Genomic DNA, 24,304 nt, shown 5'->3' on the forward strand with positions numbered 1-24,304 from the left:
AACCACGGTCTCATAGAACATATTAACTTCCAGCTCCACACTGACTATAACACCACCATCAAAGGCACCCTCACCTACAGACTGCCAGGACCACAAACGGGCCTCAGCGACACCATCACTGACTTAATCACCCCCCTCACCATTGAATCCGAACACTACGTCTTCCTGGGAGACCTCAACTTTCACCTGGACGACTCCACCAACCTCCTGGGAAGACTGGACAATATCAGCCTCAAGCAGCCGGTCACTGACCCCACACACATAGCAGGACACACACTGGCCTTCATTTTCACATCCAGCAACAGAATCAGAAATAGCCACAACTAGGAACTGACTGGTCGGACCACTCCATTGTACTCTTACCCTCACTGGACCTCTCTGCACAACCCCAACCACCACAGTGCCACACTTACCAACGTCGTCATCAACATAGATCAGGCAGTACAAAACTTCAACGACAAAACTGTGACCTCCTTTGTGCAACCTAGCTTAATGCAAAGAAAAGCTTTTAGTTTAGATCTTTTAGTGGCAACCCAGCCTTGGAATACAGATTTTTTTTAGATGATCTTTTCAAACAGCATTAAAAAGATCTACATTATATCACTGAATCTTGTTTATAACAGATGAGTAATCTTATGATTGATTAATTAATATATAGCTTTAAAATATATCATTCTGATTGTCCATATAAACCCGCAGGTGGAAAATCAAATTATTAATCACCCCCACCGCTCCATCATAACAAAGCCTTTTCTCACAGTACATATGTGTGGCTGTCTCTTGTTTCAGGAAAAGGTGGTTATTGTTCTCCACATTTTGTCTTAATGTATTGATTCTCCTCATATCTCTAAATCATCCAAACTTCCCCCCAGTTGGTGGACATTGACTACTGTATCTTAACAGAATAATATAAATCTGATTTAAGAGATTTTAATGTGCGGCTGGAACACCTTCTACCACCCAAACTACATTTAAAAGACTGTTTGTAGTTTTTAATCACCATTTACAAAGTATTGATCCAACTCACTCAGTTGACCATTTATTGGACCAGGTCTTCTCCACATTTAATGACATTGAGGTTCACAAGTAGAGTGCAGATGTTCTCTGTGGCGGTGATCAGAGGTGTCTCAGTGCTGTGGTTGACTCTGAGGCCCGATTGGGACGTGTCCAGTAGGTTGTTTCTCTCCAGGTGTTCAATGAGTTGGAGGTCGATGGCTTTCTCCAGGACTTTGGTGGGGAACAGAGAAGTGAGATTGGATGTTAGTTCTAGAGATCACTTGGGTCTACAGAGGGTTTCTTAAGGAGGGGTCTGAGTTCTGCATGTGTCCAGTCTTTGGGAAAGGTAGCTGTGGTTAACAAGGCATTGAGGATGGTGGTGATCTTGCGACTGAGCTAGTCTCTTCCGAGGTTGAAAAGCCAGTGGGAGCAGGATTCGGTGGGTGGTCTTGAGTGGATGGAGTTCATAAGTGTGGGTGCGTTTGGTCTGCTTGGTTGTTCCCATGTGGTGAGTGGGTGCTCGGTGGTGGTGGCTGATGGGGTGCTAATGAGGTCAAAGGATTGGGTATTGAAGATTCTGTAGATGGTTGCTATCTTGGTGTGAAAGTTGGAGGGCGTCGGAGAGTTCCTGTGAGGCGTGGATTGAGTTTTTGGTGGCTGACAGGCAGGTGAACTCTCTGACGATAGTGAAGAGTTCCTTGGCTTTGTTGGCACTGGTATCAATCCAATGGGTCAGGGCCTCCTTTTTTAGGGATTTGATCTGGTGGTGGTAGGTAGAAACATGTCAACACACTTAACTAAGACATGAAGGGTTTTAAAAGCCCCTTTATGTTTAATCTTGAGTTATGAGAGGGATGAATAAATGAGTTAATAATAACCTCTATGCAATTTTAATATTTGGACCCCAGTATAGTGAGACGTCACATGATGTCAATCCTTATAAGTGGGTATACTCACAGCTTGAGATAATATCAAAAAGAGTGGACAGTGAGCCATTTGAGAATTCTGTCCTAGGACGAGGGGACTTACTGATGAGGAATACAACATTCTTATTTCATTATAAAAATAACCCCTGTCAAGCTATTTCATGTTAAAAAAACAAGGATAAATAAAATAAAATAATTTTGTTATACCACCACTAGGAAGACAATACTTTTTGTTGTTTCATGAAAAGTAGTTGTGCTGTTAACACTTTAGTTATCCCTTGCTTTTGTTTAAAAAAAGCCACAGAGAAGCATAAATTGCCTTGACTATTCTTGTTTGCACTACGGCCAATAATGTCTGGATGTTAAATAGAAAAGGGAAACACCTCATGAATGTTTTCAACTTAAAAAAGCATTGGCAGTGCCAAATAGTTTGTATGTTTTATGAGTAGAGTGCTACTTCATTGGTGAGTTTGTGTGTGTGTATATGAGCTTACTATTCATAGTAATAATTGCTTACTTTATTCTACACTGTTTCCAGACCTTCTCCAAAACAATTCCTACCCTAAAAGGAGAAAATTCAGCCACCAGTAACTCAATCCACGCCTCACAGGAACTCTCCGACACCCTCCCCGACCACTTCCACACCAAGAGAGCAACCATCTATAGAAACTTCTTAACCCAACCCTTTGACCTCATCAGCACCGCACCAGCCACCACCACCACCGACCACCCACTCACCGCATGCGAACACCAAGCAGACCAAACACACCCACACTCATGAACTCCATCCACTCGAGACCACCCACCGAACCCTGCTCCCACTGGCTTTTCAACCTCGAGTATAGTCGAGGCAATTTATGCTTCTCTGTGGCTTTTTCTTAAACAAAAGCAAGGGGTAACTAAAGTGCTAACAGCACAACTACTTTTCATGAAACAACAAAAAGTATTATCTTCCTATTGGTAGCATAACAACATTCTTTTATTTATCCTTGTGTATTTCACTTGAAATAACTGTACAGGAGTTATTTGTATAATGAAATAAGAGTTGACATCATGTGACGTCTCACTATACTGGGGTCCAAATATTGAAATTGCATAGAGGTTATTATTAACTCATTTATTCATCCCTCTCATAACTCAAGGTTAAAAACAAAGGGGCTTTTAAGACCCTTCATGTCTGTCTTAATTAAGTGTGTTGACATGTTTCTACCCACCACCTCACAAGGTCTGGGGTATTCTTCATAACTAGACCACTGTATCATTTAAGGACTGACCGTTTTCTCTATGGACAGCGTGGTGTGTATTAAAGATTTTTTATATACACCAAGTACAAGATTGGGTTGTGCTCCTTGGACAATGGTCAAGGTTTTTTTTATCAGATCTTACTATCTAGTTACCTTACAGATGATTTGCATATCCTAAATCTGAGTATTAATATGCGTCCTACTACCAGAGACCCGTCCAGCACTTTCTCGATAGGTTGAAAAGACTACTAAATAAGGCAGCCCAGATCCTGATGCATCCATGCAAATGGGAATGTGTGTCTCCAGCACGCAAAATAAATCTTTATCTGGCTACCCATCAGAAAGCACATTACTTTGAAAAGAGAATTATATTCTACCTGATAATATGGAAGAATGTCCCAGGCTTCATTTGCGATAAGATCAGTCTTGAGAGACCTTCTAGATCAATGTGCACAGAGGATCAATATCATACAAACAACAGTATTCAAATCTAAGGAAGCTAGGCTAGAGGAATAAGCCTTCTTAGTGCAAGCGACAGTAGCATAAACTACAGTTAGAAGGGAGAGCGAAGGCAGATCATGTATAGGACAAAAATACGTAAAAAGTGACTGCTTCAGTCCGAGTAGAAATTCTAGCAATTATTTAGTCTTACCTGTTGTGCATATGTAAGTGTTATTGGCTTACTTCTCATCTGCAAAATTAATCGGGGTAATAGTTTTTCCTTGAAAGCTATTTAGCATCGAATAATATAACAGTCTTGTGATATTCACAACGTGTTTAAACAGCAATTACTCTTAGCATAACACTTTTAAACTTGTTTACCATAATCGTGTATGTGCTCCAGAATTGTACTATCAATATTAAGAAACTTGTAAAATTGTGGGAGGATCTTATGGTATGCTTTAAGATGCAAATAAAATAGTGTCCTTTATCCAATAGTGCGATGAGGAGGGCAGAAGAGTGTGCTGCTGAGGTACCAACATTACCAGAGATGTGAAACGTATTTTGTCAGTATATACAAAGTATATTGACTTTCGATTGATTGGGAGTGGGACAGTTTTTGTTGATCACAGGCTGTTGGGTCGCTCTAGTAGCCTTAGTGTAGAAACATTCACTGCAAGTACTTATAGTTTAAGTTATCCATTGCCCTAGTCTAAGGCAGCTGGAAGAGTCAGTGAACCACCTCAAGGGTATCACTGGTGGTGAATAGACTTGTCCTCAAGGCGGCCTCAAACTTCCTGGACTGTGCCTGCACAAGCTTCTGTAACGCAAGGTGACGCTTACCAGGTCTGTGTGCGTCTCATGAACTTCAATATAAAATTGATTGTAAAGCTGTGTAAATTATACTAACAATACCCATGTATATAGCACACTGCACTAACTGAATAGTTCCTGGGTGTGACCTACTGATTTATACACAATATTCTCCAACTGACTAAATTATTATTTACTAATCAGAGCTATCTCACTAGTATTGGAAGCTGGAGCCTGCTGGATAATACAGATCTCTGCAGATGGCACCTTAACCCACAGAACTATGTTCTACATTATGTGATCTGATATTGCCATTAAGAAAGCGGTGTGTGGTCTTGTCTGTAGTGTGAAGATTTGTGGCGGGCTCCCCTTGCAACATCCCACGTCCTGCTCCCCATCTGCCCTGCCCTCCTCCACCTCTGTCCTGATCCAGTACTGTACCCTGCCCTGCTTTCCCTTCCTCACTTCCCCCATACGATGTTGTCATACTGCTCGCTTGCAACCTTTACATCCCCACCGTGCACTGCTCCCCCTTTGCTTCTGTACTGCATACCCCTTGACCCCTCCACCCTCCAACCACTGCACACTGGGCTGTTCCCCGTGCACACCATGGAGGTCCCTCACTGAACCATAATGTTTCTGTACCCGCATCATGGGTCATTAGCCACTTGCAGCTTTCCTACCCCTTTAACTCTGCACAGGTTCACCTGCATTTCTCCCCTTATCCGCCCACTGTGACTTAAACCCCTGCACTCTGCATGTTTCGCATGTACTGCGCCCTCCTGAATGACGCACTGTTCTGCCCTTGCACAACATATGATTCATTATCTGTATGTGTGTCTGATGTAAAGTGCTCGGACACCTTACACTGGTATGATCAGCGCTATAAAACAAATGAAATACATGTAAGAGAGTGACTATGGAGAGATGTGGGGCATTGATGGAGGGTGGTAGTGAGGACATGTGCAGAAAAAGAGGTCATTGGAGGGTGCCAACAATAACTGTTACACCAGCCACCACCAGTGTTAAAGCCAGCCCTGCTTGTTCCATGAGCTGCTCCCTCTTACACACTGTACTCCCCCTCTTACACAGTGCTCCTTATGGACCCTGTGCTACTCGCTTGCACCTGTGCTTTGCCCCTTCAACCTTGCACTGCTCCAGCTGCAGACTGCATTGCTCCCCCTCATCCACCCACTGTTACTTAAACCTTTGCACCCTGCACTGGTTCCCTAGGCACTGCTCTGTCCTGCACCTCTCACCCCTCAGTCTTTGCACAGTGTGCTGCACACCCAAACAAACTGTACTCATTTATCTTGCACAGTGAACCCTCCCCCCCACAACTTGGAAATCTCTCCAATTACACCCTGCCCGACTCCCACTTGCAACCATCACCGATTACCCAGTACCCTGAACTGCTCCTCTTGCACAATGCAGTTACACCTGCACCTGTGTTGCTTCCCCTGCACCCTGCATGGATCTGCGCCTTGCACAATTGACTGTTCCCAGTTTTAAGTTATGTGTTGCTCCCACCTAAGCAGTGTATGATTGTTCAAAACACATTGGGCACAATATACAGCAGCCGCGCAGGATGGCCTACACAGGGGAAAGAAGCATCCACTCCTGTTGCCCATGCACTACCTCTTCTGTGTATTATTTAATATTGCTAACATCTTTTCAATACACTAAAGACAAAACTATTGGCATCGTCAATGATTGCTTTAGACTTGACTCGCATGTTTTATGCAATGATCCCAAAACATTACACTTTATTTCATGGCTACAGTACAAAAGATATAGTAAACAAATAAGTTAGATCCTAAAGAAAGTCTTCATTGTCAGGGGGAACAGAAGGTAATTATCAGTGCATCACAGGAAGCCTTTGCTACATCATCCAAGTCTATAAGTAACACTTTTTGCAAAGACTGAGCATTCCTCAAAAAACAATACACACTCAGAATCTTCTAACACATAAGTGCTTTTCACAGGGGCACAAGTTGGATGTGTGCCAGGAATCCCTCTGCCAATGCTATTTAACAGGCACCCAAGTACATGAAACGTCCACACCAGTGTAATCATTTATTCCACACTAAGCAGCATTCAGCACACAGCCCCCTGTCTAACTACAGTCTCGCTGGCAACTGGAAAGCTGTCTACAGCTTTTTGTAGCCTTCAGGCTGTCATTTTTTTTCAACCATCCCTTTCAAAGCAGATATCCAATCAGGATTCATGTCTTCCTCTTCGAAATCACTGAAAGACAAAAATGAAGAAGTTATCTCTTTTAAATGGTGCCAAAAATGAATACGCACATCTGAGTTTATCATGTTTTCCGTAATGCGACTTACGATATTTTTTTTAACTTTAAAAAACACAAGAGCATTTGAAACAATACCGCTGTGTCCTTATTCTATGCTGCAACACAACTGATGGAGACGCTTGCCGCAGATTCCTTACCTTAGAACTTCCAGGTTTCAGGCTGGATCCGGAATGTTTTAATAGCAGTACCCCTGCACGCCAATAGGTGGAGTCAGTTGACTCCACGTGACGTCATAGGCGTTGGGGTCGTCACATGATGTCCACAAGCCACTTTGGCTTGCTGACGTCAGTTCTTTTCTTTCTGCACCAATCAGTGCAGATAAGACTAAGAGCGCTAACGCTTGTCACTTTCTAACAGACTTTTTATCGATGTTGTTTGATGTGTGTGATGTCCAGTAAGAAGACCTTGGGGTTTAAACTGTGTGGCGCATGTCAGTTACAGACCCCCATCTGGTATGTCTTTGGTGCCTGGAGAATGACCATGAACCGAAGTCGTGCTCCGACTGCCGGGCCATGGCGCAAAAAGTTTTGAGGGAGCAGTCCCTGAAGCTGCTTGCAGCCTGGGGTCAGGCGCCTCTGAGATCTCTTTGAAGATCTTGCTTCCCGTCTCTGTCGAGCGGAAGGTCCGAGCACCGCTCTGGGGGATCGGAGTCTTCTTCCTCCTCCCACTCGAAGTCGTCGAGCTCAGGTAAGAATCACCACAAAAAAACATAAGAAGTCGAAGCATGCTTAGACTCTGCCCATCTGGCATCTGACAAGACATAGGAGTCTTGTTGTTCGAGGACCCGCTCCATGGAGCAGAAGCCTGAGCTGGCTCCGGGTTTCCCTCCCTTTCCGAGAGTGACATCCGGCCAGTTGAAAACTCTTTATGACGCCATGTGTGCCAATTTTGGGTAGCCTGACTATGCCGCCATGCCTTTGGGCCCCGCAGGCGCATCGGAAGGAGATCCCATAGTTTTTGCGCTGCCAGCTCTGGCACCCCATACTCCTCTTGGATCCGTCCCTGGATCCAAAACAGTGCCGGTTGTACCACCTCGACCTTCCCCGACGCCACGTCTGATGCAGAGACGCTCGACATCACCGCCTCCCTCATCATTCCAGATGACAGAGCTGGCTGGAGATCCTCCTATGCAGAGACTGGCACCAACAGCTGCTTATTCTGAAGGGCTAGGATTGGGTGAAGATTGGGAGATTCCTCATTGAAATCCCACTTTTCAATGAGGAAATGGTATGGTACAATGACCTGGGTGATGACAGTGGCTTGGACACCTCCCCAGACCCTGGCATGCTGTCTCCTCCTAACCTGGCTATGGAGGAGGGGGCTTCATTTGCAATGGTGATGGTAGGGCTGCAGAGGTCTTGGACCTCCAGCTTTCTATGGTGGGGTCAAGACCAATGTCTTGACCGAGGCCCTGCAGCCTGGTGTCTCCACCTCCGATCCCTTGCTGCCATTTAACAAAGCCTTAGCCTATGTTCTACTGGGCACCTGGTCCAAGCCCAGCACAAGGAGCTCCTGTGAACAGAACTAATGCCCACCGCATTCACCCTGCACCCAGCTTTCCTCTCCAACTACCCCCAACCCCAGTGAGCTAGGTGGTCCAAGCCTCTACTTCCCTTGGCACATTCCCAAAAGGCTGGACAGCTTTGGTAAGAAGATATTTTCTTCCATCAGCCTAGCATTGCGGTCGATAAACACTGCATGCCTCTTGGGACGTTACTCCCATTCGCTATAAGAAACAGTTGCGCAAGTGCTGCCACAAGTCCTAGAAGAGCCCTGGGCTGTCCTTTCCCAGGCTCTTGCAGATGGGAGGGATGCAGTAAAGTTTGCCATAAGCTCTGGCCTAGACACGACAGGCTCGCTGAGCAGAGCGATTTCCTCAACAGTGGCCGTAAGGTGGCATGCATGGTTGAGAACGCCAGGCTTTTCAGGGGAAGTCCAAGCCAACCTTATGGACATGCCCCTTGATGGCTCTTGTCTCTTCGGAGACAGGGAAGACACAGCGCTAGAGCGCTTTAAGGAGTCGCGGGCTACAGTCAAAACCTTGGACATCACAATGTCATCCCTGCCTGCGGCCGCCTCTCGCTCCTTTCATGGCTACGGAAGGGGCTTCTAGCCACGCCGGCCCTACCCTAGCCAGAGAACCGCGCAAGTTCAACACCCTCTGCGCGGCCGTGGTTCACCCCAACCCCATGGGTCGGGAGGCCAGAAGTCAAGCCATAAACCCCTCCTGCTTCAAACCTTCCTAGTCCGATCCTCTATGATCGTGGGCATCCAGTTGGTGGTCTCCTTCGATACTACCCCTCCTTCCATGGCCCAACTTACGATCAGCTGACAGAGGATCACCTAGCCTTACTCAGCGAGAAAGTCAAAACTCTCTTGGCCAAGGGAGCTATAAAGAGGGTACCCAGGCCAGAAATAGGCTGTGGTTGCTATTCCCGCTATTTTCGGGTTCCAAAAAAGGATGGAGGCCTTCGTCCTATCGTCGACATCGGAGCCCTCAACTACTTCCTCCAAAAAGAAAAATTTAGGATTCTCTCTCTTGCTCAGGTCCTGTCTGCCCTGGACCAGGGAGAATGGATGGTAGCATTGGCCTTGCAGGATGCCTATTTCAATATCCCCATCCTGCCTGCCCATAGTGTTTACCTGCAGTTTACAGTGGGCCACAAGCACTTTCAGTTTACTTCTCTCCCTTTCAGCATCACCAGTGCCCCATGATTGTTCACAAAGCTGATGGTGGTGGTTGCAGCCCATCTGTGGAGATCAGGGGTTCCAGTCTTTCCCTATCTTGACGACTGGTTGTTGAAGGCAGGCTCGTCCCAAGCAGTCGTATCCCACCTCCAGACTACGGTGACCGTCCTGCATTCACTGAGTTCACTATCAATGTGCCAAAGTCACTCCTGACTCCCTCTCAGATGCTCCTTTTCATCTGAGCAGTTCTGGACATGGTGCAGTGTCTGGCTTCTCCTCCAGAGCGGCGAGTCCAGGATATATACTGATACTTCAATCTCTTTCCTGGATCTTGGTGAGACTGACTCTGAGGCTGCTGGGCCTCATGGCCCCTGGATCCTGCTGTGGGATCATGCCAGATTGCACATGCGGGCTCTGCAGTGGGATCTGAAGTTCAGTGGGCGCAGCATCGGGGGAATCTCGCTGACCTCGTCCAGATATCAGAGGGCACTGCAAAAGATCTGTAGTGGTGGCTGACAAACCACGATTGGGTCAGATGCACACCCATCTCCCTTCTCCAACCAGACGGATGCGTCACTTCAGGGATGGGGTGTCCATCTGGGACAGGTAGAGAGGACTCCACATTAATATGTGAGGTTTTGTGTGATCAGATTAGCACTGAATGCCTTTTTACAATCCCTTGAGCTAAGGCTAGTTCAAGTCTTCACGGACAACACCACCACCATATGGTACTGCAACAAGCAGGGCGGGGTGAGGTTGTGGACCCTCTATCAAGAGGCCCTGTATCTCTGGGTTTGGCTGGAACAACAGGGCATATGCCTGGTTTCCAGGGTGGGCGATCTCCGCCGTCGGTGCCCAGTGTATCACAAGTGGAGTCGCCTTCCGAAGGTGGTGCAAGGTCTCTTTCAACAGTGGGGAGAGCCTTGGTTGGGTCTGAGTGGCCCTGAAGCGAGCATGCAATGTCAGCAGTTTTGTGAATTGGAGTTTCCAAGGCTGCTCTCGCTCAGCGATGCTTTTTGTCTTGAGTGGAGGACAGGTCTTCTGTATACCTTGATGCCCATACCACTCCTGTCCAGAGTGCTCAAGAAGATCAGGAGAGACCGGACCCAAATCATTCTTATGGCTACGGACTGATTAAGGAGAGCTTGGTATCAAGAGCTTCTGCAGATGAGCATCGATCCTCCGATCAGGCTGACCCTTCGGGAGGATCTTCTGTCGCAGCAGCAGGGGCAGGTACTCCACCCGAACCTGTCCACTATCGGCCTCCTGGCATTGAAAGTGAGCAGCAACAGTTGACTGATTTTGACCTTCCTCCCGAAGTCTGAAGTTATTCTGGCAGCCAGGCGTCCCTCCACCAAATCGGTATACGCCTGCCGATGGCAAGCATTTTGTAAATACTGTACAGAACGGTCTGCTGACCCACTGTCTGCCTCCCTTTCTGACCTCTTTCTTTTCATTCTCTCTTTGGCCCAGCAGGGCTCTGCTCTGGGCACTCTGAAGGGTTATCTTTAGCCCTTTCTGCTTTTCTACGGTTGCCAAATCAACCGTCACTTTTTAACTCTCCTATTGTACATAGAGCTTTGAAGGGGCTTACTCATTTGTTTCCCCCTCACCTTTTATCATGCTCCAGTGGGACCTGAATTTGGTTCTCACCAATTTGGTGTGTGCACCTTTTGAGCTAATTCACATTTGCCCTCTCTGGCTGCTTACTATTAAAACAGCCTTCTTAGTGGCAATAACTTCTGCCAGGAGGGTGAGCAGGCTCTATCATCTCAACCTCGTTACCTGACCATATTTCCAGACAAAATAGTACTCTGCACTAGGGCTTCTTTTTTGCCTAAGGTGGTGACACCTTTCCACCTAGGGCAATCTGTCACCTTGCCCACCTTCTATGCTCCTCCGCATCCTTCTAAGGTAGAAGAGCGTCTCCCCCATCTGGAACCAAAAAGAGTATTATCGTTCTACCATGATCGCATTAAAGAGTTCTGGGAGGATGACTAACTCTTTGTAGGGTATGCTGGAGCAAAGAAGGGACGGGCTTTGCAGAAGAGGACCATCTAACATTGGATTATCCTCTGCATAAAAATATGTTATGCTTTGGCAAGGAAACAGCCTCCTGAAGGCCTTAGAGCTCATTCAAACAGGGCTAAGGCAGCCACCTCGGCTCTCCAGTGTGGTGTTCCATTCCTCGATATATGCCAGGCGGCTACATTGGCATCCCTGCACACGATTATCCAGGCAATAATGTTTGGCAAACAAGTCAGTAGAGAAGGCCTCTTTGGCTGTTCGGTTGTACAGGACTTCTGGTCTAACACTTTTCTGAAGTCCCTTCTCCGGGGATGGCACTGCTTGGGTATCTATTCTAAGGTAAGGAATCTGTGGTTAGATGTCTCTATCAGATGGAAATGTTAGTAACCTTAGGTAGCACCTTATCTGGTAGAGCCATGATCTAGTTGCGGATTCCTTATCGACTTACCCATCCTCCCTGCACTGCGGATCAGTTTCAGGGCCCTAGTTCTTTTTTAACACACATTTATCAGTTCACTTCATGGTTCTGCACTTCTGGTAAGAAAAGTACTGATGTCTGCATGCCAAAGTGGCACCTATATAGACGACGCAAACGTCAAGACGTTGAACCCAATGCCTATGATGTCACGCGGAGTCGACCGATGTACCTATCACACGCAGGTGTACTGCTATAAAAAAAAAACGGATCCAGCCTGATGCCTTGAAGTTCTAAGTTACGGAATCTGCGGCTAGATCATGTCTCTACCAGATAAGGCGTTACTGAAGGTAAGTAACTTGTCCGTTACAGCAAATAAAATAATCAGAAACCTTGGCTGGATAGAGAGAAGGTGTCTGTGTTTTGTCTCTGCAGTAATTGAAACTTGGTAGTATTGACCAGATCAGGTAAATAGAATCTGTTGGCAGTAAGACATGGCAACTCTCGTTAAACTAGCAACAATTAAAAATACATTTGATGGTGTGAAATGGTGGTAACATTATATACAGCCTACAAATGCACACACTGCCAATAGACTTAACAGTCAACAAATATAAACTGAACAGACACTATTATTAATTAATTAATTTAATCCTACTAAATTAAAATACGGCCACGGATGTGCTATTGTAGAGTCAAGAAAAACGTGCAATTCATGTATTGCATTCATATGTCTTGTTGTATTCTCCATTGTCATCAGCAGGGCCTGCTTGTGTCTTAATTTCTATTGCAATGTAAACAGGCAGACGGAGACTGTCCAGCATACACAAGCCGAGCTGGGCTGGCTACTGATCCATCTTTCTATTTCATTATGAATATTAATATTACTATTATTAGTTAACTGGTTGGGGTATAATACAGTGTGTTGTGGAGGGGTTAAAGGAGTACACCCACACACAGCCAGCATTCTTCACCCACTGGTCTGCGGTTGTCATTAACATTTTTGTGCTGCCCACTACGGCATGTAGCGTGGAACAACACATTTCAGCACTGGATAATTTCACTGTGAGTGACACCATTTTGCTCTTCTACAAGGATCACATCCACCATCAAAGTAGTTCCCTTCAGAACCATTGAGTACTTTAGCAAAATGCTTTTTGAGACCAAAAAAATATCTTTGCTTCTAGCCCGTTTTGTTTTTCTAATATGGGTGAGTGTTCAGCAAGTCGACCAACTATAACGCTTTACATAAATTATGACAAAACAAAAACAACATTCACAAGGTTTAAAGGATTTCAGATGACGCCAGACCTGTTGGCTTTGCCAATGCTTGTTTTGTAGCATGAACATTATCCAAGAAGCTGTTAGCACGGTGTGAAGATTGGTCAATCGTAAAGCAGGACACAGAACCAGTTCTGGACTTTGGCATTACCAGCATGCATGCTAGATTAGTGCGTTGACTGGGCTAGTAAAAAGTAAGAATACCAGCTTCACTTGCAGTTGGGTCATTCAGGGCAGAGATGAACACATGTATACAATACAGGGGAAATTTATGTTGCAAGTGGGAGCAGCAGTTAGGACACTATTACTATATCAGCTGTTGAGGGCACATTTGCTCTGCAACTTCTTCCATAAAGCTACAGTGGAGTGGATGTGTGAAGGTTAGTCAAAGAGGTTCCAGAATGTTGTAATGAAGTTGCTAGCCTGTTTGTGAGCAGCCATCTTGATTGGTCCGTGTTTATTGTTTTTGCTGTTGTGTATCAGAGAAGGTTAACCTTCAGTTCTGGATGGTAAGAAAACAGTAAGAGGTAGCAGTGAATCCTAACAGTTGTCCTAAGTGGGGCCCTGTTATGATAATACAAAGTGTGGTTAGGAGCAGGGAATCTCTGTGGCAGAATTCTATACGCAAAGACTGCTAATCATGAAGGAACAAATCTGATATGGGATGTCCAGCTCTAATTTCCAACATAAACATATGTCTTTCAATCAGGGGTGTGGAATTTAATAAAATATCTACTTGTCCATGGGGCAGGTTGCTTCATAAATCAACTTGTCCTGTAACAAAATCCACTTGCTCCTTTGGTGCCATGTAGTGCAGCGACAAATTGTGGCAGCAATCCCATTATATATGAGCTCTGATATAACCTCTCTGATTATGCCAGGCCACATACCATAGTAGTGTTTCAATACTTGCAATCCCGTTATGTTGCCTCGTTTACGCAGATCTACATACTGAGGCTGAAGGTAGTGGTAAGCAATAGTTCCAGGGTTAGAATGCCCTTTTGAGTCTGTGCAAACCTGCTAATTTGCATGTTTTAAGGGTTTCAGCTACTCTTCTCTAATCTTTTCCCATAGTGAGAAATGTTGGAAATTTACCCCTGACAATGGCAGATGTAAACATTCTTCTAGAGTTGGGAAAAAAGTGGTTGGAGGGAAAGTGAACTTGCTAATACTCAGATTTTCGCATGAGCAAATCTACACATTGTACATTTGCTCATGCTAAAATGCAGTTCACAAATATTTTCTTGGAGTACTATTTCTCGTCCTACTTCTGTAAATTCTTGGGATTTCATGAAAGCCATATAGCTGCACTTAATGCAAGGACATATACCATGGATACACTTTTGAGACTTTCTTTAATAATTGGGCCCCTAATTCAGTCTGGCGTTGACCGTGACCTTTTGTGTTTATTAAAATCCTGTCTGCTCTCTGTATCGGTTGGCTTCACTGTCAGTGACAGCATTCTGTTCTTTCACAAGGAGCATATCGGCACACAAAGTAGTTTTGTTCATTGTCAGTAACTACGGTGGCTGTGTGAGCTTTTTGAGACCCAAACATTTGTTTTGCTTTTGTCAATGCTTGTTATAATGGTGAGGGCCCGGCAGCTCCCAACACCAATAAGGTTTTACAAAAAACATGCCAAAACAAGTCACACTTTGACAAAACTAAAAAGCTGACCACCAATTTCAGACCTACTGGCTTTGCCAATGCTTGTTTATTTTTGTTTCCCATAATCTTATTGAAAATGGTTACACTGATTTTCCACTATGAATATTTTGGGGAAATACTAGCATGTATCAAAACATGTTACTAAATGATGCTGCAAAGAAATGGTACCTGCAATTTTACAGTAGTTTAGAAAATAGCTTTTTTTCATGCTTTAATTTTTTTATGAACATTTTATTTTGAAAGTAAAGAATCATCAATCTAGCTTTTAAGCTCCTGCAAATATTTGCATCAAATCATAGAGCATTCTAGGAGCATTATACATAGCCTCATATTGCTAAACTTTGAAAACGTGTGTACACATTTTTATACTGGAACCACAAACAGTAGTGCAGTCGGAGCTTACAACATTTACTTAGAGCGTTCACCCTAATAATAAAGGCTTTCAATTACTCAACCATAAATACAAGTTTGAACAGCATTAACATATGGACAAAATATTGCCTTAACTGCAGACAGTGCCCTTCCCTGATCCATAACGTTAAACGGCAAACTGGCAGCCAAAGGATTTGTGCTGCAGGGGGCTGGGTCTACTTGGGCCAAGGACAAAATACACAAGAAACCTTGTTGCCCTTGACCCTAAACAATATGTCCTGGGCATTGGGCTGTAGGAATTCCACATCCCTGTCAATGTATCCACTTTCAAGCCTAGACTGTCGCTCTGTGGGCATCAGAAGTGTGTTATTTGTGGGATACTTTACTGGGATTCAAGTGATAGTCTACTGGGACCGGAAGTGGAATGCATTGGTCTCTGCTTACCCGCAAATTGACACTACCTCCCTAGATGGCACAGCACCCTTTAACAACAAGATGAATGCTATTTGCCTCATTTAACACTGAGCAATAACAAAAATTCCTCCAATATCGGGAAGAGCTAAATCTGAAGGAACACCAGTGGTGGTAACCTCCACCATACTATCTGGGATCCTTACTTTGTAGAAGGATACCTACTCTACAGCCCAGAAAGGGCAAGACCTGAGCAGGAGTACAAGTATGAATTGAGAGAATATCTGATAATGGTCATTTTATTACAGTAAGACCCACAGGAGTGGTAAGAGTCATCTCAGGGGCCAAATCAAAATGAAGGATTACTTTGAGAGTTACCCCACTAGGATGTTCAATGCATACTGATTACTCCATAGATTTCCAATGTAAACCAGTGCTTTAAATGGGCCGGTACGGAGTACCGGCACTATTTTATTTTGAGGGGGAGAGTACCAGTACATGTTTCTGGCAATACTTTGGATCTAGTATTTACTAACTATTTTCATCTGAGTGTTGGTGCACTGACAACTTAGGGATCAAGTGGTGATCCGTCTGTCTCTTAATCCACCTCAAAAGGTGTCTTTAGCCCCATACATCCTCATATTTCCTGTTCTTGGCACAAGGTAATTGAGCTTAATTTGTCACATAATCTACTAAGAGAATATCCTATGTTTAAGGCGGGGATCTGGAACAGGATGCAGCCCAAACAAACCATTCTCTCTCATATTAATCACATTGCCCCAGTTAGATGCAAGGTTTCCCCTACATCACATCCTTCAGCCGCTTGCCTTTGGACCACTCAGATGGCTGAAAGTGTTAGAGGCTGGAGTGTATCTGGAAGCAAAATATGATCTATGAACTCTGCTCTAAAGTTATATCACTAAGCAATTCAAAAGGCCCAAGCTGAATACTTTGCGGATCAGATCTCATCAACTACTAATTCCTCTAGAGAGATTTCTAAAATAGTTCAAACCTTCCTTGCGCCAAAAGCTTGCATGCAACATATTACTCCCTCAGTGAAGCCCTATGAAAATCTATCTCCATTTTTTCAAAAGAAATTCAAAAAAATGTATGTACATTGCAATGTGTAACAGATTATTTATCTGGCTCTGATTGAACCTTTTTGATCAATAGGCTCCCTGGATCACTTCTATCCGATTTTGATAGCGTCACTAGATTTTTCAGCTCAGCAAATTATAGACCGTCGGTCTGGCTCCCCGCTGGATCCTTGCCTACCTCGTGTTTTAGCAAAGTCTGTACACATTTTATACCCAGTTATTAACAATCTATTTAATCAATTGTTGCATCAAGCAGTGGTTCCTGAGGCTTGGAAGCATGCGCAGGTCGTCCCTTTATTAAAAAATCCCTCTACAGATCCTGAGGTCTTAGCAAATTTCAGACCAACCTCCCTTCTAAAGCGCTATCAAAGATGCTTGAGAGAAAAGTCAGTGGTCAGATTAATCAATACCTTGAGGGCAATAACCTCCTAAACAGTAAGCAGCCTGACTTTGTCATATGTGGTTCCAGCCTTACTTTGACTTAAGTCTTTTCTATCTGACTGCCACCAGTCCATTCACCTTCCACAGTATACTACTTCTACTAGTTTTTGAGATATGGTGTCTCGCATGGATCTGCCGCAAGTCACACTCTGGTCAATTGTTTACTTGACCCCTCTGGCGAGTAACACCCAACAATGTGGCTTAAAGGTGGTAACACATGTGTATGACACCCAGCTCAAGTTTTCCTTCCCTGAGTTCAACAGTGTACTTCAGGAATCATTCAAATTATGATTTTCAAAAGTATCCGAATGGATGAAGAACAGCTGTTTAAAACTTAATTTGGACAAAACCGAAATACTGTTATTTAACTTCTCGCCTTACATCTGGTCCCCTGCCCAGAGGCCACCTAACCTCTGATTCCAGTGGATGAGGTGAGAAATCTTGGGATTACGGTTGATAAGAATCTCTTTTTCCCCAGGTGATGGCAGTTACATTATCCTGTTTTGCGCTTTTAAAAAAAATCTGAAAAAGATCCAGAGCATAGCCCCTGAGTAGACTAGAAAGATTATAATACTTTCCATGATCAACTCCTAATTAGACTAAGCAAATGTTCTCTATCTTGACCTCCTTGAATATCTGCTCAGTCAACTTCAGGTGCTACAGAATGCAGCCGCTAGGCTACTGCTCTTCCCAGATTGGAACCCATTTCCCTACATCTGAGGAACTTACGGTGACTTCCAAACGCATTTGTTTAAATGCTTACTGTTGACTTTCTGCGCACTCCAAAACAGAGGTCCGAAGTATCTGGATGATCTCAGAGATCTAGAGGGACAATATGCACAAACTCTCAATTGTTTTTTGTTGAACATGCCTTTCTGGGTTACTTTTTCTTTTCAGCTCCCAATATGTGGAATGCTCTACTGTACGGTATCCGTACTCCCTCAAATGAATGAGCTTTCAAAAAACAACTCAAAACCTGGCTATTTCATTCTACCTATTAGTTTTCTGTGGACTGCCCGCTTTCTAACAATTTTAGCGCCGGGGCCGGGGTTTGGCAGCTGCGCACTCTGGAAATGGCTCATTCATTCATTATAAAAACCGGGACTCAAGATGATGCCCTAACCATGCAATAGTTGATGAAGGGGTCCTCTAAACTGAACAGTCAAACAGAATAGGCGCTTCACAGCTATACAAGGGCCTTAGGACAATAGGGCCCTCTGAGGGGGCTGTTCACTCCTGCACTGCTAGTTCATGGTTGCATGCTGATCTTAATGAAGACAATGGAACTGCTGCAAATAGCAGATCTTTCTCGGTCGTGGGAAATAAATATCTTGCAAATAAAGTACAATGAGAGGCATAGCATGTGGCGTTTTTTTATTCATAGGAACCCATGGTATTGGCTTGCAGGTAAGTAAATGACTTACAATGATGGGTGTCTGGGGTTAGAATCAAGGTTTCCCAGGGTTAAAAGAGGCTGCACCACCAGCGGCATTAGGGTGGCCGGATGGAGAGTGCAGAGGTCCAATGCTATCCAATAGGGCTGGGGCGGGGCCTTCGGTTAGGGGCTGCTCATGAGCAGGTCCCTCGGTTGTGGGAGCAAAGCTCCTGAGGGTAAGATCAGCACTGCAGGGGTCAACATTCAGCACAGCAGCTGCACCACCAGCAGCATAGGGATGGCCAGATGCAGGGTACCAAAGAGACGTCGGGAGCCCTGTTAATTCCAATGGAGATCTAATGGAGATCTCAGGTTCGGAAGAAAGGCTACAGACTCGGGCAAGAAGGTTTATTATTATTATTATTATAATTACACTTGTTAAGCGCGCAGCTACCCGAAGGTTTCCCGGCGCTAAGGCAGACAGAAAGGCATACAGGATGAGAGGAGCATCAGACCAGCAGACTACGTATTAAAGAGCCAAGTCTTGATTCCTTTACGGAAAGTCAAGAAGCACATTTCAGAACGCAGAGGTAAGGGTAAGGAGTTCCAAAGAGAAGGTGCTAACAGGGAGAACGAACGGCCTCCCATTTTAGCTCTCTTAACACGCGGTATCTTAAATTTATTCTGGGTGGATGACCTAAGTGTGCGAGGGGGGACATAGTGCTGCACTAAAACAGATAGGTAGTGCGGGGCTCTTCTAGTCATGATTTTGTGCATGAGACATAAAGCCTTGAATTTGACCCTACTCTCAATTCGCAGCCAATGCAATTTGCGCATATGAGACGTGGCCGATGTTCTAGCAGGGAGGTTACAAATTAGGCGAACAGCCATATTTTGTACCACCTGGTACTGATAGAGCGCGCGAGGCCACCCGACCAACAGTTTTCGCCGTTTCCGGCTTCAGGGCCCATATACTTTTCAAATCACCATATACTTCGATCAGGTGACTTCACGAGCTCTATCAGGTTGGTGTGTGTGTTCCCTGCTACCAATTTTCGGTGCACCCGACTTACCATCCACCGATGCGGGTGCCTAATGACCACAATGAATCAGGGAGCTAGCTGTAAAAGAAAGGCAGCAAAATACAAACCCAACCAATAACATTCAAATACTGTTTAAATGACCACGGACAACTGGAAGTTTTAAAATTGTTTATCTAAAGTTCAATATTTTCTTGCATGAGGTACAGTAAAATAAGGCAATCAATAACCAAGATAACGTAAATCACATAGGCGTAAAGAAATAATGACAGAGTAATCATCAAAGTACTAATAAAATTGTAACAAGAAAAATACTATGCAAAGTCAGTTTTATCTAAACAGGGATAGACTATGTGTGTGTTACTGTAGAAGAACTTATAATGAATAACACGCTTCACTTAAGGTGAAAGGGCCTTTGAACAACCTAGGCAACGAAGTTCTAGACCATATCAGAAAATGACACACTGCTATGCAAAATATAATTTCTAACAATTGAGAAGACATAGGAATAACTTTGCAAAATTATAAATGACTGTTCAATAGTTGCGGGAAAGCATGGAAAATATCACATATGCAATGTTTAACTTTATTAAAGCAAAAGTTAGAAATTCAGAAGGTGCAAGAATTTTCAAGAGGTTCAGAGCAATATTTACCTAGAAAGGTGTGGAAACCAAACCCTGGCCACGGGTCAGTTAAGGACAGGAAACCCTCAAGGAAGGATACCCCTCAAAGGACAGCAGGTGCAGAATGGACACCCAGGACAGGACAGGATACCTCTCGAGAAAAGAAATCAGGACAGGACCCTCAGGACAGGATAGCAAACCCTTAGGACAGGACCCTCTTCAGGACAGGACCGGAACCTACAGTTCGGAAGCAACGCCTGCGCTCCACCCGCTCTGCAGCTATCAATCCAGACCCCGATTGGGTCAGCGAACTCCCAGCTAAGTGCCTTGCCAGCACTTTAAGGTCCAGTAGAACCTTAGTCTATGGTCAAATTCGGACAGAGTGCTCCGCAGCGCTCTGTATCTTCAGTCACCTATTGAGTGCGTTGGGTCAGTGACAGGTCAGCTAAACCAGACAAGTCGGACGGTTCACTAGGTGAACCCAGGGTAGATATACAGTTTGGGGACAGTGTACCACCCCCCAATGTTGCAAAGTGTCAGAATCCCTCAATTTGGATTGGTCCTAAGGTAGGATTTGGGTAACACACCAATCACAATACGCGATTTGAAGCCTTCATTAACATATTTGGGTACCGCCTAGCAGATTTGGGGTTCCCATGAGCTAACAGTAGCGCAACAATACATTGTATCATATAAGGAGCCACATTCGCTGTTCTCGCAGGGCAGAGGTGACTTTCTCAGGAGCATCTCGCCCATCACTGCCAGCTGGCTATGTTCCATCAGCCAAGGTCCCTCGTGCTGCCGAATGTCGCACAGGCGCAGAAGGGACCTCCAATATGGCTCTCCTCTCACTCAGACCCCCATTGCCCGCGGTACATGAAAAGTAAGCGAAAACAAATTAATACATAATAATGTCATTATGAAAACACATCACAGGTTTTGTACTTTTAACTCATCATCAAGAAATAAACTTATTGCATTTAAATGTTAGCTACATTGAGACGGTCACAAGAGCAGTGGCACGAGCAGTACCACATGATAAGCACAGCTATGGATTACGCATGCGCATAACTTTCCCTCCACTTCTGCAGACGCGTCAGGACACGTGATTGTGGCTGACGCATGCGCAGTAACTAAATACAAGCGACGGCCATTTTAAAAGGACATGGATTAATTTCATTAGAAATACACATAGGCAAGCGTCTTAAACTTTACTCAAACTTAATATAAACGTTAGTAAAACATACACGGGTTACCTTATTACACATAAATGAGGTTCTTGATTTCGGCAAGCCGCAAAATATGCGAAGCTTTGCTTCATCAATCCCCTCTTTGATGATATTTACTATCATCACAAATTATAATGGAACCAGATGCCAACTTTCTTTCACACTTTATAAAGTTCTATTTCTTCCAGCAACCGCTCTAACTTTTCTCTTTCAGTTTTAGCAGGGTGAGAAGTTTTCACCTTTTTGTATATCTGATCATTCACTTCCTCTAATTCAATCTCATCCACACTTCGTTTCACTCCTCTTGCATTAATCTCGTGCTTTTTGGTGCGCTTGCGGTATTTACAGCATAAGAAAATGGAAAGTATAATAAGACCTATAATACCAATTGGCATCAGAATTTTGAATAATAAGCTTTTACCTATGCTAGCAAGCCAATGACCTACATTTGAGAGACCATCTACCAGTCTCTTCCAGGCACTATCAACCTCGAGTGGTTTGAGTTCCTTTGCCAAATTAGTAATGTTTTTCACATATCTTTTGATCTGTACACTTTTGTCCGGAATATAAGTGCAACAATGTTGCGCCTTCAACATCCGGCAGACTCCGCCCTCTTTCGCTAATAAGGTGTCAAGAGCAAGTCGATTTTGTAAAACCATTGATCTGATCGCAACCATTTCAGTATTGACCAGCAGAAATCCATGAGCTGTTTCAGTAGACAGCACATCTACTATAGTAGACAATTTGCAAATTCTGTGAGTGTTCAGAACCACTCCCACTCCAGGTATCAGTGCACTGAAAATACTACCCATAATTTCACCTATACTTTCTCTTTTACTACGCACTAAGCCATTAGTATCTTCATTGCTTCCAGCTTTTCCATTCACATGGTATATTTTCGGGAAAACAATGCCAAAGTAGCAGCTTCCATACCAGTGATCCGGCAATTTGAAATAAGCCTTGTCCCCACAAATATAATAAATTCCAGGAAACACAGGCTCTGACCCATTTTTGAAACCCCAACCTCCAATTACCTTGTAATTATGTTCGCATTCACTGGAACCAATGAAAACATTATTATAATAGCTAGTCTTCTCGCGGTGAAGACATAGCTTGCCTTTCTTTTCAAAATCCAGCAACAGAGCAGGACCCGCTCCACCAGATGAGGTGCCTTCCATGTTTTCTGCCCACTTTGGCTTTTTCTGACTTTCGTCATTAGCCTTCTTCTGAATTTTAATTCTCCTTTTCTCTGCCATGTTCAGGAACATCTTTTCCTGCTCACGCAAAGAACAAGTCAAGTTATCTCTGTGTGCATCTGCTATGTCAATGTTCCCTATAGTCAGAAAGTAGTCTCCCATATATCTTATGGTGTCAGTTTTGGTATGTACAGGATTCAAGTTCCCACGTATAGGCAGTTCAGAAAAGATCACGTCATTGTTAGAGTAATAATACTGTAACGGTCCCCTTTTGTAAAATAAACTAGCTAAAATGCTACAGGAAATTCCATATGTTAATGGCAGATGATGGTATGTCACGCCTTCAGCCACCGAAGTAGGTAGCTTCATGCAGACATAGCAATCTTCAATTTCCATAGTCTCTACATAATGTATTAACAAGTTTGCGAAAACATTCAAATGTGTCCTGTTTTTCATTCCATGATAATGTAGTCCTTTCTCATCTGATGCTTCTAAGTCTCGTTTAGTTTGTCTCAATGCTCTCTCATGTCTTTCTACACTCTGTGTTGTCAGCTCCTCATTGTCAGTATTTACAACTTCAGTAGGGACAATGTTAGTATCTTTACTTACAGCAAAGGGAATGAAAATTGTTAATCCTATCCAGATAACTATCAGTACTACTACACTACATATACACACCTTGCAACACGTCTTAAAACGGCTGCAACTAGGTCTACCATTCACTGTTGAATCAGACATTTTAGCTCAGTAGGAGTGTTCTCACCCCTCTTTTTTACTTTTTACACAACTAGCTTACTTTGTGCAAATTCACGGTGGCTCGTCTTCCTCTTCAGCTGAGTACTCTGGGACAGGTTCTCCGTCGCTTACGTCAGTTATATCAAGATCTTCAAGTTCTTCCAAAACCAGTGTCCATTCAGGAGACTTGTACTTTTTGTTTTGTCTTTTTATTCGCTCACTCCTTCTTTTGGAAGAGTCTTCTTCTTGCTCTGCTATTCGAGCACTTCTTCTTGCTTCTGCACGTTTTTCTTCCACTGTCTTTATCCTTAGTCTCAGTCTTTTTACAAACCTAGGCTCAAGGTTGTTTCTTTTCTTTAGCCTCTTAGTCGGTACTTGGACTTCACTTTCTTCTCTTATTCTCTTGTTCTCTTTATCTTGTGGTAATTCTTCTCCACTTTCTTCTTCTATTTCCCCTATCTGGCTAGTTCCAGGGCTAGCATCAAATTCTTCTGCCTGGTTGCTAATCTGGCCTTGTTCAGGAATATTTTGTTTTTGGCTTTCAATTGTCTCTGTTTCTGTTTCTGTTTCTGTTTCCTGAACCCGTTTTTCTAACCCTACCTGATCCTGTTCAAGCACTTCGATCTCTTGATTTTCTTCTGCTCGAACTATTACTCTATGTCTAGTCTGTCCCTTATCCACATCAGGAGTTAGCGGAGGAGTATCAAACACTTGCTCTGTATCGGGTACTTGTTCAGTATCGGGTACTTGTTCAGTCTCGGGTACTTGTTCAGTCTCGGGTACTTGTTCAGTATCGAGTATTTGTTCAGTCTTAATCACTGGATCTGTATCAATCACGTGCTCTGTCCCTGTCTGACCTTCTCCTTCCTCAGTTTTGATTTGAATCTCAAGTGGCTGAGGATCTTCGCCTGTGCCTTGCTTTTCCTGACTAGTCCACTCTCTACCTTCACTAAGTCGTTCTCTTGTTCTGA

The 24,304-nt window shown here is 44.0% G+C and overlaps 1 protein-coding gene across 1 annotated transcript in view; it reads right to left on the reverse strand.

Moving 5' to 3' along the window:
* Positions 1 to 6,152: 6,152 nt before the first annotated feature.
* The window catches only part of LOC144772734 (serine/threonine-protein kinase Nek3-like), a 263,235-nt gene continuing 245,083 nt past the window's right edge, over positions 6,153 to 24,304 (reverse strand). Inside the window, exon 14 of the mRNA XM_078657269.1 lies at positions 6,153 to 6,667. Within this exon, the coding sequence (XP_078513395.1) occupies positions 6,598 to 6,667 (70 nt within the window). The 3' untranslated portion in view covers positions 6,153 to 6,597. The remainder of the gene's footprint in view (positions 6,668 to 24,304) is intronic.

The sequence above is a fragment of the Lissotriton helveticus genome, chromosome 8, assembly GCF_964261635.1.
Source record: "Lissotriton helveticus chromosome 8, aLisHel1.1, whole genome shotgun sequence".
Taxonomy (NCBI): Eukaryota; Metazoa; Chordata; class Amphibia; order Caudata; family Salamandridae; genus Lissotriton; species Lissotriton helveticus.